This window comes from Athene noctua, chromosome 2 (genome assembly GCF_965140245.1).
Source record: "Athene noctua chromosome 2, bAthNoc1.hap1.1, whole genome shotgun sequence".
NCBI classification, from domain to species: domain Eukaryota; kingdom Metazoa; phylum Chordata; class Aves; order Strigiformes; family Strigidae; genus Athene; species Athene noctua.
The window spans coordinates 150,893,694-150,909,891 of record NC_134038.1 but is presented as its reverse complement, the minus strand read 5'-3'; the positions used below and the strand labels follow the sequence as shown (position 1 = coordinate 150,909,891).

Below are 16,198 nucleotides of genomic sequence, written 5' to 3'. Positions count from 1 at the left end.
AGGAATCACAAAATGGAAAGTTGCAGCTCCTTTCAAGAAGACAAAGTTTTTGCTGAGAAACTGAAGCAACAACCTTTAATTGAATTCTGGGAAAAGCAAATGTTGATGGACTGCTTGCTGTGAGCTGCCCAATGGGCAGTCTGTTACCTGGCCACATGACTCTCATACACAAATGCTCCAGTCTGGTGAGTATCCTAAAAAGCTTTGTACATGAAACACTGCATACCCAGAAGCTGTTTACCTTTCTAATTTTTAAGCAAACCAGATGGAATTTGTTGCTGGATAGCCACTCCCTGCTGCTTTCTGCTCAAGCTAACACCTACCAGCCTAACAGAGCACAACAAAATGCTGTTTTCTTTTCTCATTGCAAGTCCTTGCAAATGATAGGAAGAGACTCTCTGCTGATTTGTATCAAGTGATCCCCAGTACCTTTAAGCCTACGTCAGCTCTGTTTCTATCACATGGATTAATTATACATAGCTCATGCAAACTGAGAGCCCTCTCTTGAAGCAAGTAGGCTCATTTGTGCTAAGGACACAGTACCTAGTGGTCACAGGATCAGAGGGTTTGATGAGAGCTTTTGACATCATCTAGATGACCTCTGTCTCCCCTGAGAGATGTTTTTTTTCCATTTGGCACTTCACTGGAAGCCTAAAATCCTCCTGACTAGCCTGTTCTAGCATTTCAATGTCTTAACCTACTAAAGCATTTTTGTCTGATGTCTAACATCAAGCTACTGCTCTATAAATCCATTTCTTTATGTCTTATCTACTACTATGGGCAGAGGACAGGTAGCTCCCCTGCCTCTGGTAGTAGTCTTTTTCGTACTGTTACCCTGCCTCCTCACTTGCTATAAACGAGTCATATATAATTGTATAAACGAGACATCAGTGCATACTGTCTTATTAATACCATGTAATTATTCACAGACGGTACTTGGCAACAGTAGAACAGGAGTCAGTGGATGTTGGTTCCTATTAGAGGCAATCAGCATTAGGAGATAATGCTGCTCAGCACTTTTCAGAAGGCACTGAGAACGGGGTCTTCGGTAAAACAGGAATTTGACAAACTCACATTGCTTATCAAATATTTATGAAAAGAGGGATGAGCCCCTGGACTTGCTTCAGACTTGAATGGAGCACTGGCTTGTGCTAACCCTTTCTACAGGGTGAACTTCACCACAAGAGACTTAACTGAAAGGCAGTCAGGCTGCCAGTTAAAACCGAGGAAGGCAAGCTGCATCCACAGCAAGGGGATACAAGATTTGTGACAGTCTGTGTTATAAGGCACAGACACTCACTTCCATTTTTGCTCAGAGAGTGGTACAAGTCTGTACATAGGAGACTCTTTCTATTGATATTACTGGGCATTGTGCCAGGCCTCGGAGATGAAAGACTGATGCTTGGGAACGCACTAAGTGATAATGGCACGAAGACACTCAGACTGGCGTTTATTTCCAGATGCTATGGTGAAAGGTCCTCATACAGACACTGGTTCTGTAAGTAAACAGAAAATAAAAGTCCTTCAATTTTTCAGAAAAATAAATGTCTGAAGAGGAAAGTCTTGTATACAGCTCATGTGCCAAGGGCTTCACCAGTTACATTTCTCTGCATTTTTCTCTAGTTTATATGCAACTTGGAAGCCTTTAGTGAACAGTGCATGCATGGTAGATTGTAATGTGCATGTTTTATTACAGAAAATGCAGACATATTGTGGCTCATGCTGTAGGGCTTAAATCATCACATTAGGTCTTTATAAAAAATGGTGAACGCTCAGCCTCATGGGAAAGGCATTTGCATCTTCATCATTACAGAGGCAACAAACTTCATCCATAAAGATGTGCCTAGAACAAATGGCAGCAAATTGTGGACACATGTTTTGCTTTAATTGGTCCTCATCAACTCAATCTAGCTAGTGACTTCAAAGAACTCTCACTAAGAAACCTCTTCCAAATTCTGTGTTTTAATCTTTTTATGTTTGGGGGGTTTTTTTAATGTCTTACAGATTTTGGATTAAATAGAATCTTTGAAGATACATTTTGGAAGTACTGCTTCTTTACAGTTAAATCACATGTTTAATTACTTATTCATAAATTATGAATGACTAAAGTAGCATTGCCCAAAGCCCCTGTCCTGGGCCCAATGTAGCACTGCAATTTTTACAAAGTCTACCTCTTGACAACTGAGATCAGATGCAAGCCAGCTACAACCACATTCAAAAGAACAGCTGATGCTAGTGTCATTTTCACATACTATTCTTGATCTGCATAAACGGGTGGAATATGCTCTTTTTGGAAAGCACAGCAGAAGAATATGAATGGCAATAAACTGATTACATAACTCATCTAAAATTAGCAAAATAAAAGATGTGTGCTACTTTACTATCTTATTTAGATATGGGCCTAGCATAAAAAACCAGCTAACAAATCCAACCATTCTGTAAATCTAACAAATATCTACATAAGCTTTTTCTTCCAGCCCCAAAGCCAAGCACTTCTTATGAGTACGAGGGTCCCTGTGTCTCATGTACTGCACAGACACAGCTGAACACAGCATAAATGAACAGAGCTGGAAATGAATACAGAAGTGTGTAGCTACTACTGGCCCGTGGCACTGGGACTCAACCAAGATGTGACAAGCCTCATAGTAATGCACCAGTTTGGGGATGAAACTGCTTCTTCCTACATTTCTTAGTCACACACTCATACAAGCAGAGTTTTGCCTCTCCACTGTTTCTCTCATTGTTGTTTCTACAAAAATCACCAACACTTCATTCTAGCCAACCTATTTTTGACTCACAAGAGTACATACATAGTGGACTTCTCTCTATAGCCCTGAGCCTCAATTAATCACTCATAACACAGCAGACAAGCTGAAAATGCTGCCACATCACAGAGGCAGCACCACGGACCCACTTGTTGCAGTTGCAGATGAGAAAGGCAGGCAGGCGTAGGACGTTGGTGAATCAGCCCAAAGTAGAACATTCTCTTTCGACACTTTCTTTGAAGGTTGTTTTTTCTACTCTCATATGGTAGCAGCAATTTTCCCTCTTTTGTGCAAATGAAACAAGTAAGACCATGCTGCAGGCCCTTCTTACAGCATAAAGAACAGTTACAGGAAACACATTAAAGTAATTTCCTCTTCCTTGGCTGCAGAATGCACACTGTGGGGATTGTCTTTAGCATTGTGGTATAACTGGGGGAAAAGTGAGCTTAGATAGCATGCCTACTGGGCATCTAAAAGAAAACTGATTTAATAGGAATTAAGTAACTTGGTGGATCTTGTCATAGGCTTCTTACAAACCAGCCAACCAAAGAGCCAGTGAAAAATCTCATTCCAGATGCCCAAAATATCTCTTATCTATCTATAGCTGTTGCATTTGTTAATTACATTTAGTACACATTTTTGCTGTGCTCAAAGAAATAAAGCAGTTCGTTTATCTGTCAGTATAAATAGGATCTTCAGAATCCATCTTTTTGAATTACATCGTGAAGTTCATAATGTTGTTGCGAATATATATATGTGTGTGTGTATATACAGCTTGCTCAGCCTTTCCCTCTTCATTTTCAGTGTTCCTCTATTTGCTGCCTAGATCTTCAACATCTTATCCTGAAAAATATAGTTTAAAACAGCAGGGATAGCAATGGGGAATGATGCCAAGCAGGGAAGCATGATATCTAAAAAAAATTACAGAAAGACCCAACACTGTGATAGGCTGGAGGTAGAGTAAATCTTCCTTTTTTTCCCTACCATGTTTGTAGAAATGTATTCATGCGATTCAGTTTCACGTTTTCATTACAATGAACCTAATGTTGTTGCAGCAACAGAGATAATTTTAGAATTAAGTTACTATTCAACACACAGAAACATGTCAAAATGTGACAAAGTATTCTAGCTATTGCAAAACACCACAGCCCCCACTGCTGCCAGTGTGTTTCTGGTTACAGCCCTTGCTGAGATCTTCCCCCACTGCACTCCAGCCAGGCACCCAACCTCCGGGGGCCAAAGGTGTGCTGCCAGGCAGGTCACCTGGGCACATCTGGCCTAGATTTATGCTCGTAAGAGCAAAATGATCTTGGGTGTACCTCCAGAGTCTCCCTTCAGCTGTCAGGAAGGCACAGCTGAGTTTCTCCTATGTCACAGGAGAAGCTGTAAATAAGAACAGGAACACTAGCCAACCTAGAAAAGCAAAAGAAATCTCTCGCTCTATACACCGATGGCAATGAGTAAAACAAAGATGTAATATTAACTAGATTTCTGTAACAGTCCATAACAGTTGTTAGACTTAATTCCCACATGTGCCAATAAAAGTAAGAGTGCTTGTATTGTTCATTCCATGCATGTTATTCATGATTGTTTGGTTTCTGTTTTGCTTGGACAAGAATAAGAGAAATCTGCACAAAATTGTCTATGAAAATATATATCTTGAAGTCAGAAATTCTGCTGAATTGGTGAGATCAAACAACCTTTTTTAGATTCTTACTGAAAATAAGCAATTTCCTTCGTAAAACATACGACAGCAAGTGATTACACTTATTTTATCAATACTTACTTCATTTAATATCTAAAATTTTGACGAAAAATTGTGGCTTGTGACATTGATGCTGAAAACTGTCAGTCTACAAATATGCCCAAACAGTGTCAATACTGTTTTACTTGCTTCCATAAACAGGGGAGGCAACCCTCACCTAACACAGCTTAAATGTCACCTGAGTCTTTTTGCTGGACTTTCATGTTGCATGGACTCTTCTGAAAGCCAAAACATACAAAAAAGAAACTAGTCATCTCAGGAAGTGACACAGAATTTAGGTCTCTGTGAGTCTGGAGCTCTCTTCCTTCACTCACAGATCTTTTGAGAGACCACTGCTAGACATGCCAAGTGGGATGGATACCTTTTGTCCACTGAGAACAAGACAAAAAACATAATTACAAAAATGTTGCATTATTTCTTTCAACCACCATCCTGTTTCCACATTTCAATTTTCTGAGGGTGTTCACAGTTGCAAGGCACAGCAAATCAATTTTATTCTTGTACAAGACCCTGCAGAATCAGCTTCAACCCGTTTTTTTAATGCATCTCCAAATGTCTCAGTTAAGAAAATAATTTAAATTTCATACGGTTCCTCCAGGTACCTGAAGCGAGGCACATGGTTAAGTACCTCCCTGAACTATGTTCAGCATAAATACTACTATCTTCTATAAAGATTTGAATTGTTCCTTTCTTACAAAATAAAATAATTAATATGTACTTACTAAACAGTTGGCAATAGAGGACCTGTAAGCTTCTCTTCATGGTATCATGTGGTCCTGCTGGTCTGCCAGTTTATTCATGATTCTGTCAAAAACATCAAGAGAAGAAGAAAATTATTTATTACAAAATGTTATTCTATTGTAATACCTGTTGATTACAATGTAAGATGAAGCTTCACAAGAAAATTGTGTTGATTAGCAATGGGAAATTGCCTAACTTCACTTTGCTTGTGTTAGCCATGTTCTCCAACAGCTTGGTAGAGCTATGGCCAAAAAGGGAAAAAAATTCTCAAGAGTATACAAAATACAGCACTGAGAATTACTTTCATATTGTGCCTATGACTCGATAAAAATCAACCTCACAAGAGTCTTTGTAGTTTGGAGAAAGGGTCCTCACTGGAGGAGCAAATGTGAGATGCGGACACTGCCAAGCAGCTGTGCTAGGCACACAGGGATGGAGTCTCCTCCCCAGGTCTCAAGTTTTTGCATCCCTCAAGAGGTACAGTGAGGATAAGGTCCACTCTCCTTTCCCAGTCTCCACAGTGTGGAGATCCCAAACTGCTGAAATGGGAGCACAGAGGGCAGCTTTGTTCTGGGAATTTTTAGCTTCATGTTAGGCAGCTGTTGTAGCTCATGTCACCTCCTGACCTATCCCATTAGCTACCTGGGCTGCAGCTAGAGCTGCAACTAGAGAACCTTCTCCATGTCTTTGGAAACTTTCTATTTCTCTGAAACTGAACTATCTTGGTGTAGGAGGGAATTTCATAATTCTTGTAACTGCTGCCTGAGAATGGGATGTGGCTAAACTATCTGACCACCTCATCTCTCTGCCTTTGCCCACCTGGCGAGAGACTAGTAACATTTTATGTGTCTTCCTACGGTATTTTCAAATACTTGTCACAGATACTTTTCACCTCAGTTTTAAAATTATTATGAAATAAATAAAACCAAATCATGCTGATATTAATTATTCACATTGTGAGGAAAATAAACGCATAAATCAGAAGTGTAAATGCATAAATCAGCAAATGTAGTTCCAAAGCAGTGCTGTGAGTAATGTCTCACTGAGTACCCAAAGACAACACAGCATTTAAGCTCTTCATTCCATAAAAAAGCATTTGCTAAAGATTCATAAGCAACTCTGAAAGACAGGACACTGAGATCATCCTCCCAAAATGCCTTGTGTCAGTATTAAATAGCATGTAGTATCCTCTAGTTTTCAGTTCAACATAATTTCATCTTCTGAACTCCTGGGGACATTTCTGAGTCATTATAACATGCCCCCATACAAATATTTCAGAGCTTATTTAAAATGCAAACTTGAAGACATAAAATAAACAAGTCAAACCAATGAATAACACCTTTGAACTGAATAAATGCTGAAGAATTTGTGAAAAGAGAACTATGTTTGACTTTTATGTGGAAGCCTCAGAAAGCTCGTGACTTTTCTTGCCTGTGTTCTGTAACAAAAGATCTTTGGGGTTTGTTATTAGATATGGAAATTTATGTACACAAACACCATGGTTTTGGATTCTCCCATGCTTTCCATTTAAAACTGGACTTTAAAAACATCTGAGTAACTTGAAGAAATGTCAGTATTTGCAAGGTGTTTTCTCCTAAATGAAAGCAATCATCTGTGAATCAATTTATTATTTTTTGATAAAAGTCAGAATTAGACTCATACTGTTGTTTGATAATGAGAACTTGCTGAGGGACTCCTGTTCACCCCTTTCTCCTTAAGGTTTACAAAACAGCAAAGCAGACATAGTAAAAAACACCTCAGTCTTTATGCATAAATAGACATCATAAATGACATCACTTTTCAAAGATGCATATACAAAAAACTATGTTTAGCATCCATTAAGATATTAATAAAAATACATGCAGGAAAGGACAAGAATCAGATAAGCCACTGACAATGTAGATTCCATAGGTCCAAGGACTCCGCTTGTAATTTTGTGTCAAAACAGGATTTACAAGCACTGACCCATCCTGAAGTTATAAAAATATAGTGGAAAAAAGGGAGAATCCTAAATTGCAACCCTAAATCCACATTATTTACTTTGTATACCTTGACTATGCTACAGCTCATACAACTGTGATACAGTTTTTGGCTGTGAACCACAATTTCTTCATATTTCTCTTCCATCTCCATGCTAATGATACCCATAATGTATAAAGGTATTTGCTTACAAATTCTGGTATTGTGATTATAAAAAACCAGTATGCCTTTGTGTGTATATTTATTTAGACAGGACTCTTATGGTAATTTCACCTGTGCTAAGAAACAGGAACTAGTGTGCATATGGGGAAAGAAACAAAGATTAGCACTGGAAAACTTTCACTATGTTCTTCCATTGCCTTCAGTTAGAAGAGTTATCTTTTTGACCACATGGCCATATAATTATACATAGAGAACTCAGTGAAGATGCATAAACTGAGTTTTGCCATGAGTTTACAACCTCTCAATTTCTTCAAAGTCCTCGGTGTGACATAGGATTAATTAGAATAGAACATTCCAGTTGGAAGGCACCTACAATGATCATCTAGCCCAAGTGATTTAAATTTAAACATGGGTGGAAAATATTGCAATTAAACTTCTATAATTTTTAATACCTTACTTCTTGTGTACAGGAAACCAAGTATTTATTTTACAGATATTGGAAGGCGAGAGACATTTTATGAGATTTATTTGTATACCTTTGGAAGCCAAATCAACAAATGATGGATTTCCAAAGACAGAGACTACTTGTCCCTGAGACTATCAACATTGCACAAAGTTCAGGCAGATGAACCAGCCCATTAAGTGCCTGAATCAAGACCTGACATAAGAACAGAACCACTGCTGCACTTACCCAGGGGAAAGCTCCAGTGACCCCATTACCCTGTCTTTAACATTAGCTGCTAGCAGGACTGTAGGGAAACAACATGGGTAACAACATAAGTGTAAAGTAATCCTTACACCCTGGCATAGGCTGCTTTATTTCCAGCTGAATACAGTGTCTGAGCTGCCATGTTTTTTAACTTGACAATAATTATTCCTTACTTATCTCCTCCATGTCATAGACAATTTCTGTCTTTCATTAGATAATTTAGAATATCTTCTTCAAGCTGAGGAATTCGCATCATCTTGTTTCTGTCATACAGAAAATATACCCTGTGTCTGGGTAACCATCATGCCTTAAGCTGTACATATCCCTTCTAGTTCAGATCTGAGAAGCAGGGAACGAAACTGCATACAGCCACTAAAACTTGAGTGTGTACTCGATTTTCATATTGAATAGTGATGTGTCCTGTTTCTTCTCTACTCCGGTCCTAATTCTGTTATGGTTCTCTTTTCCTTTGTGACTGCTGCTGAGATTTACTCCACTGTTTTATAGCTGCCTGGTACAAATCCCTGAGTGGCAATAATACATCTGGAGTCCATCCTCAGGTATGTAGAGCTAGGACTGATTTTTGCCTGTGTATGTGACTTTGCAATTACCAGCACTGAATTTCATCTGCCATTTTACCACCCAATCACTTACTACCATGACATTTCTGAGAGATGGCCTATGATGACCTATTGTATATAGCAGCTTCTGAAGTTGCCACAGTTTCAACACTAATACTAATTTCAGCAGCTTCCAATCACAGTTCAATCATGGAAAATCTTCTTTATCTCTGAAAAAGCAAAGTTTCATGGTCAGGCATTTGAAAAGCTGCAGAGGAAACCTCCTTTCTGAGTATTGACCCATGTCCAGACATCACAGTACTACCTCATGGTCATACAGGCACACCTAATCCAAAAGTTATTTTCCTGGAAGTACCTGGTTTTTGTAACCTTTATCTTATGAAAATCTTTTGGAGGTCTTCTGTGATAAATACATTTATTTATTACAATCAAGAAAGGTTACATATTGAGTGGCTTGTAGCTGAGAGAGCTACAAGCTGAGAAACCCAAGATTTCTTAAGTATTTGAGCATACACTTTTAGACACTAATAGATTAGCAGAGATGTGCACATGCAGATGGAAAATGCAGACACACAGCCAGTTCCTGACCTTGGGCAGATTAATGTAAAACCAGAGCATTGCCACCTGTTTTAAATACACCAACTGTCACTTACAAGAAGAAAAAAGTACAAAGAGTGAGTAGAAACAGAAATGGTCCTGGAAAAAAAAAAAATAATATTTTTTTGAAAATGTCTGTTTAACTTTAATAATCCAAAATCTAATCTGAGTACCTGAGTTTTGTACTCACTTTATCCCCACTCTATTCTTTAACGCTTCCCTGAATTTTCTTGGGAGTACACTTCTCCAACTTTAAAACAGACTCTGGTTTAATATTTGAGAAGCCATTCTGAGTACTTGAAGGAATTATCTGTTATGAATATATGAGATCTTTGATTAAGATTTTTTAAAAATAATAATTCTTAACCTCAGTGTCCTAGATCGCTATCTAGGTCTCAAGTAAATGGGCACATTCCCAATTACTCTGAATGCCCACTGTCTCTCCTCTGAAAACCAGGAAATAAAGGTCTAAGTATGACTTTGGGGTTTTTTCTACACTGTAATAGATATTGGTGTACCTACTGATATATTTTGAAACAAAGTAATAAAGCTAGTGCAAGTTTGTACTCAAATCAATTTCAATTTAGAAATTCAATAGTTAAATTGGTGGAAATCTGTATCCAGAAAAGGTGTCACATGCCTTGCCTCAGAGACTTGTGTTTGAAAATATAAACTAAGCATTTGGTGTCTGGACTTACATATCTTGCCCTTTCTAGTACACAACATTTTGCATATCTTACGCAGGATGATGAATAGATGTGTGAAATCCCTATGGACAGCTAGCAATATTGTCTTTCACACTAAGTGATCCCCTCAATGTCACAGCTAAATTAAAGAGGACAATGAAGATATAATGATGAATAGAAGACAAGAGAGTCCAAAAGAGCTGACAGCTCCCAGCCGTTTGTTATGTCTGATGGGAAAAAACATACCATCGGTGCCTTAAATTAAAGAAGAAATGGAGGAGAACTGAAGATGAGCATTGAGGCAAAGCTAACAATCAGTGGAGAACCCTTTTTCTTTGTGAGTCTGTCAAACAGAAACCAGGAGCCTGAAATAAAGAAGCTGAAAAAATGGTAATGGAAAAAGGAGACAGGCAAAAGACATGCCACTTCCATCCCACGAAGCATGCAAACTTTATTATGTCATTTCTGACTGTCTTCTCTCCTCTATGGATCATTCTGGAAAGAATAAAAAGCTAAATCACTGACAGTTTTCAACAATATTATTCCTGGTTCTGCAGAAAATAAAAGAGAAAAAGAAGACACACCTACAAGTTCTTCCATCTCCCATCATTGTTGAATCCTCAGTCAAGAAAACACAGCCTTGATCCTTTTAGTATTGTACTGTCCTGTGATGTTCAACAGGTGCCTTACAAGATAGCAACAGCAGAGGCTCCTCACTTAAAACTCGAGAGCTGTGACTCCCCCAGGAGTTACTCACCAAGCGTAAACTCCACCGCTAAGATCTTCACCCACTGCCTCCCACAGGGTAGTCACTTAGAGGGTATTCAAGTGTGCCTCAAAAGGAAGCAGGTGTACTCTTCTTGAGTACACAGGGCTCAAGCGCAGCTTCGTGTTTTCAAGTTTGTGTGATATGTTTCTTAATTCAGTGCCATACTTCCACAACTCAGCTGTTATTTTGCAAATTTATATCCCAAAAAGCTTCAGGGCATGCTAATAAAAAGATGATTAACCTGCAGCAATAAGATTCCTCCAAGCAAGAATTCTGTGTTCTTGTTCAACATGTGCCACATTGTCTGCTGTAATTTATTTCCCACTGCTTGGAATACGCAAACCATCATTACCATCTCTCTTCATAACATCCTGAGTGCAGCATTTTTTATTTTTATGTCCCCTTTACACTTAAATCTTTTAGCACTCTTTGGAATGGATTCCTCTGTAGATCTAAGAAAGAGCAATTCACATCTACTTCCATAATTATCCTCAAAAGTGTATACCTCTCACTTCCCTGAAGTCCCCAAAGAGTAGGGTGTACCCTACCCTCAGGGTATCACAGCTGATCAGAACCAGTCTTGCTGGCATTGTGTGGATCTGTCATATGTGCATAAGGAATAGTCGGGTAGAAGCTGGATACTACCATGCTTTTCTGCATAGACAAGACGTGCATCCCATATAACATGAACTTAGAAGCAGAGAATCTCAAACCATCCAGATAAAAAACAACCCCCCCAAAGCCTCTCTTCTCTCTGTATTCAGATGCAGAGAGAGCATCTACAATCCCCACTGGACCTGAGCCTGGCTGTGGTTATTCTTATATCAGTGTTTGAATCCATACCTTCCCATTACTACAGAGATAAACACAAATCAAGAAAAACACACAGAGAAAGCAGTGTCAACACGCAAGGAAAACCTTTCAGTAATTGCTCCCTCTTCCCCAGTTTCCCTACTTCATCGTTAGCTTTTGAAATCCCAATCCCCACATCTCTGCTAACATAACAGTTCAAAGGACTGTGTTCCCACAGGCCTCCTCCCAACTGTGACAGTGTCTCCATGAACAGTCCTAGGCTAGATGATCACTTAAAGGCTACTGTCATTAGCACGGTGAGTGGAGGACATTCCCACCTAAATGATTCTCCACCACCTTCTTTTATTCACATGTCAAACCTAGGGCATGTCGATGAAAGGGAGAGGGAAGAAAGGCCTACACTCTTGGGGTTCACTGTCATAAGAACAGGTGGGCATGAAGAACCTCATGTCCAGGTGGCCACGGCCTGTGGAAGAACTTAGTCTGTAAAGGCCAGGAACATTGCTGTTGCTTTTGGCTGTCTAATGCCTTGGCATCTGTGGTAATCTTATGAACAATCACTGAAACAGCCAAAGGCAAGTGTTGAAAGGGTATGGAAAATGACAGGAAAAATACAAGGGTGTAAGTAAAAGGTCATTTCATGTGAGACTTCTTTGCTTTGATGTATGCTTGCCCTCCAGCAAGCTTGAGCCCAATGACCTTTTTGGAAAAGCTGTGACAGACAGAGTTACTGTCTTGGCTGATTATAACTGAGAAGTCCCAAAGATGAAGACTGGAATAACTATAAAGCACTAGGCTATGGAATGCCCTTCACACTCCATTGATAGTGCAAGGGACTTTATTTCTTGATTTTGTTCCTAATTATTTACCATTACCAAACACTTTTGAAGGCAGCTCCAGTGGGAGAGAAGTCTGAACATCAATTGTTCTGGTTGCTTCTTGATCCCACAGGTACACAGACATGACCGTGTGTCTGTCTGTCTCTCAGCTGTAGAAGAAGAAGGTAAGAAGCAGCCTCTCCTTTTCATCATTCATCGCTGTGGAGCTCTGAGAAGCTAACGTCATAAGGATCAAGCTGACTTAGCAGCTGTAGGGATAATTAGAATTTGGTTTTTAATACACATTAGAGGCGGAGAGGAGAAGACTTTTGTGTGCATTTTAAAACCTGTATGAATTTGGATTAAGTAGCATTTATGTATCAGAAGTTCCTTTGCTCAATTTTTCTCCTACACCATTATTTAAGCTACACTGCTTACTAGTTAGATATTATTTTGTTGCAGTTAAACCACATATAAAAACACTTTTCCACTTTTGCCAATTTGTTCCAAACAAATTAACCAGCTGGTTACTGTTATCAAGTTATTATACATCAAAGCTGAAAGACAGTCCCACAGACCAGTGTCTATTTTTTGCAACAACCTAACACTGGATTGTGACACTAGTCACTGAAACACAGAATCATCTAGGTTGGAAAGGACCTTGGAGATCATCTAGCCGTTTTAAGGCACCACAGAGTGCCATTAGTTACTGTTACTTTACAACAAATCTACTGCCACAGAAAGTCTTCTGGGTGCCCATTGGTCTTCTGTTTCTTAAAAGGGCATTTTTTTTTTTCTAGTCACATTACCAGGGTGCCATTTTCCAGGTGGAGAAAGTGACTTCTGCCACTTGAACAACATTAAAATCTCTATTATCTAACAGCAATACGAGACATAAAACACACACCTGAGCCTTCCAATCCTCTCTCAGCACATCTCACATATGCAAATATGTGCTTTGTAAATTTACTTCAACTGGAAAACTAATAATAATATATTAAGTTCTAGCTACATAAATATTTCCATTATAGTTCTCTCTTTTCAGTTACTAATGCCCATTTGAAACTTTGATGATGAAATTTTATTGCACAGCTTTAAACATGCTATTTTCACTAAGTGAAGAAAAAGAGTCCAACTTCTCTGAGTTTGGGGAAGGATCATCTTTCACATTGCAACATTAAAAAAAGTGAAACAACTGGGTCAAGAAAATTATACAGAAATAGTCTTTAGTGAAAAGAACCTTTTACTGTCTTCTTGAAAAGACTTTTTTTAAAAAAAAATAAATCATAGATTTAAGACTAAGTTGTGTAATTTTTAAAAATTTTCTTCATGGGTCTTATGGAGCCAAACCAAAGAAAATATTTTAATATCCTATCAAGTCCATGATGAAAATGTCACATGGTGCACTATGCCCAGGAAGCATGCAGCAGTCAGTGTAAATTGTCTGCTCTTTGACAGGAAAACTTTATAACCATTGGAAGCTCTCCTGCTAAAAGATTTCTTGGCACACAAAACTACACTAGTTAAGATATCTCTATAACTTCTGGGAAAACGAAGAAAATATAGCTTGTTCTTTCTTGTCAGTCACAGCAGGGAATGGATGTAGAAACAAGCTCTGTTTCCACATCACTCTTATGATGGCATGTTTTCCCACGAGAATCTCCCACAGCATCTCACCTGCCTCAGGGTGTCCACAACGTGGATGCTGACACTTGATTTACTCACCTAAACTCCCTCTGTAGAGAGCAGGTAGATTGGCTCCTCTGAAGCCTGATGCCTGTGACCTGCTTAAAATGCCTCTGTTGGAAGGAGGAGACCGATCCCTTACATGGGGCTGTTACTCTCCATTGAGTTTCAGAGGGCTGCAGGTCCACCATTCACTTCAGCTCGTACCACTGAAAATGAGGATCCCAACATCTGTACAAAAGAATCCCACCCAGTGCTTTCTCCAGCTACAGGGATCTCTAAGGTTTATGGGGTTAACTTCTCTGCAGCTGTGTTAAACTGTTCCCTTGTTCCCGTTGTGTAGGATATACAGTAAGTTAGACTTAATGTAAATAACAGGCAAGCAAATAGCTCTGCCTGCACTGTAATAAACACTGAAAAGGGTGCACCTTTGTGAAGCAGCTGAAAATAGGCTTTTCACAATATTTGGCTTGATTAAATGTAAATACTTCAAGTAGAGAAGAAAAAGGGGTGCAAAAGAGAAGGTACTATTTTCCCTATCTTACAATATGGTACTGTATTCCTAAGGTTGGTTGATTGGGTCAAATTTTCAAGAATGGAAAGCATCACCTGTAAACAAAGCAGAGCAGGCATGCTCTGCATGTCTGAAATTTAGGCCAAAATACCAGTTTTATAAAGATGCTTGAGTATACAAAAATGCAAACAAGTACTTTGCTGTCAAACACCTGTACTGTAGCACTGAAAACAGTTACACTGGCCCTAGATGACTTTAAAGAAAATCCTTAGTAGAGGTAGAAACATCTCAATATAACATTTTAACTGCAAGATCATCTTCCCTTTAGTAAAGGCCACAATTATCCAGCTAAACAAATAACCCTTAATAAACCACCACAACATTGTGCATCACCATTATCTGATTTACAGTGAACTAAAGATGTGAGCTAAGAAAGGAAAGTGCTTTTAATTGTTTTGACAAAAATCTCACAAACTGGGTTTTAGCTTTGAAAACTTTAACCGTAAAGAGGGTCCCTTTCACTAACTTGCCTCAAGAGACTGTAAAGATATACAAGAAGAAAAAGGTCAAGATAGACTAATTAAGTTTTGGCCTATCTCTAGGGGAATTTCAACTGACCTGATGTAAGATAAGTACAGAAGACCCGGTGCATATATTCTGCTTTGTCTCCCAACTCCCTGGCTAGTATACATCTATAAAGCAAAGAGGAAATAATCGCCAGTGAAGGACATCAACATAATGCTTTTCTGACTCCATCAGATGCTGAATACAGTCCACAAAACCAGCCTTTTTGAAAACTGAAGATGGGTGAGGAACAGGAGCATTGAATCAGGTTACAGTGCCCCACCAGTGTATTTTGGTTGTGGTCCACCCTGTTGTATCAAATGAGATCATGTAAGTAAGGAGAATAGAAACACCTCAGCTGCCAAAAAAAAAAAAAAGCAATGCATTCATCACTGCAGTTTTGAATTGCACATGTTTGGTTTTGTATGTATATAGCAGATGATGGCCATTTTCTGCTTATCTTTCCTTATTTCCCTACCTATACTAGCATGCCTCTCCCAGTGACAAAAGAAAAAAAAGAAAAAAGGAAACAATTAACAAACATATATGGCATTTTGCCTCTTACATTTCAGTGAAAAGAAAATCATATTAAACTTTCCATCAAAATATATGTTTAAGAATATTTCCATGTCAGTTTTGGATGGAATGTTTTGAACCAGCTCTAATCATAATGTGTAAGTATAGCATAAGGATCTAATTTCACAATGACAGGTTATAATAGACATACACAAGTACCTAAGATTGAAAGAAACATTTTATTATAGTTGAAAAAAGCACGGTAGGAAAGCATAACCACCTTTTGAATTCTTAACCATTCAGTCTCAATGGTGCATTAATATATTTAATCGTTACCCATATGGTTGGGTTTTTGAACATAAATTCCTATCAAAACCAACACAGTCGATAATGATATTTTAGTAAAAATATCAGTACAGTAAACAAACATGAAATGTTGGGGTTTTTTAAGTCCTCCTCGTGTGCCTTGCTAGATCCTCTTGCTCCCACAACAGGGTGCTAGTTCTGAGGTAATCCCAACTAACTGTTTGCT

General features: G+C 38.7%; 1 protein-coding gene across 1 annotated transcript in view; it reads right to left on the bottom strand.

Moving 5' to 3' along the window:
- The window catches only part of TMEM108 (transmembrane protein 108), a 170,705-nt gene that overhangs the window by 81,442 nt on the left and 73,065 nt on the right, over positions 1 to 16,198 (bottom strand). The window contains exon 3 of the mRNA XM_074898119.1: positions 5,253 to 5,334. Coding sequence (XP_074754220.1) covers positions 5,253 to 5,292 — 40 coding nt within the window. The 5' untranslated portion in view covers positions 5,293 to 5,334. The remainder of the gene's footprint in view (positions 1 to 5,252; positions 5,335 to 16,198) is intronic.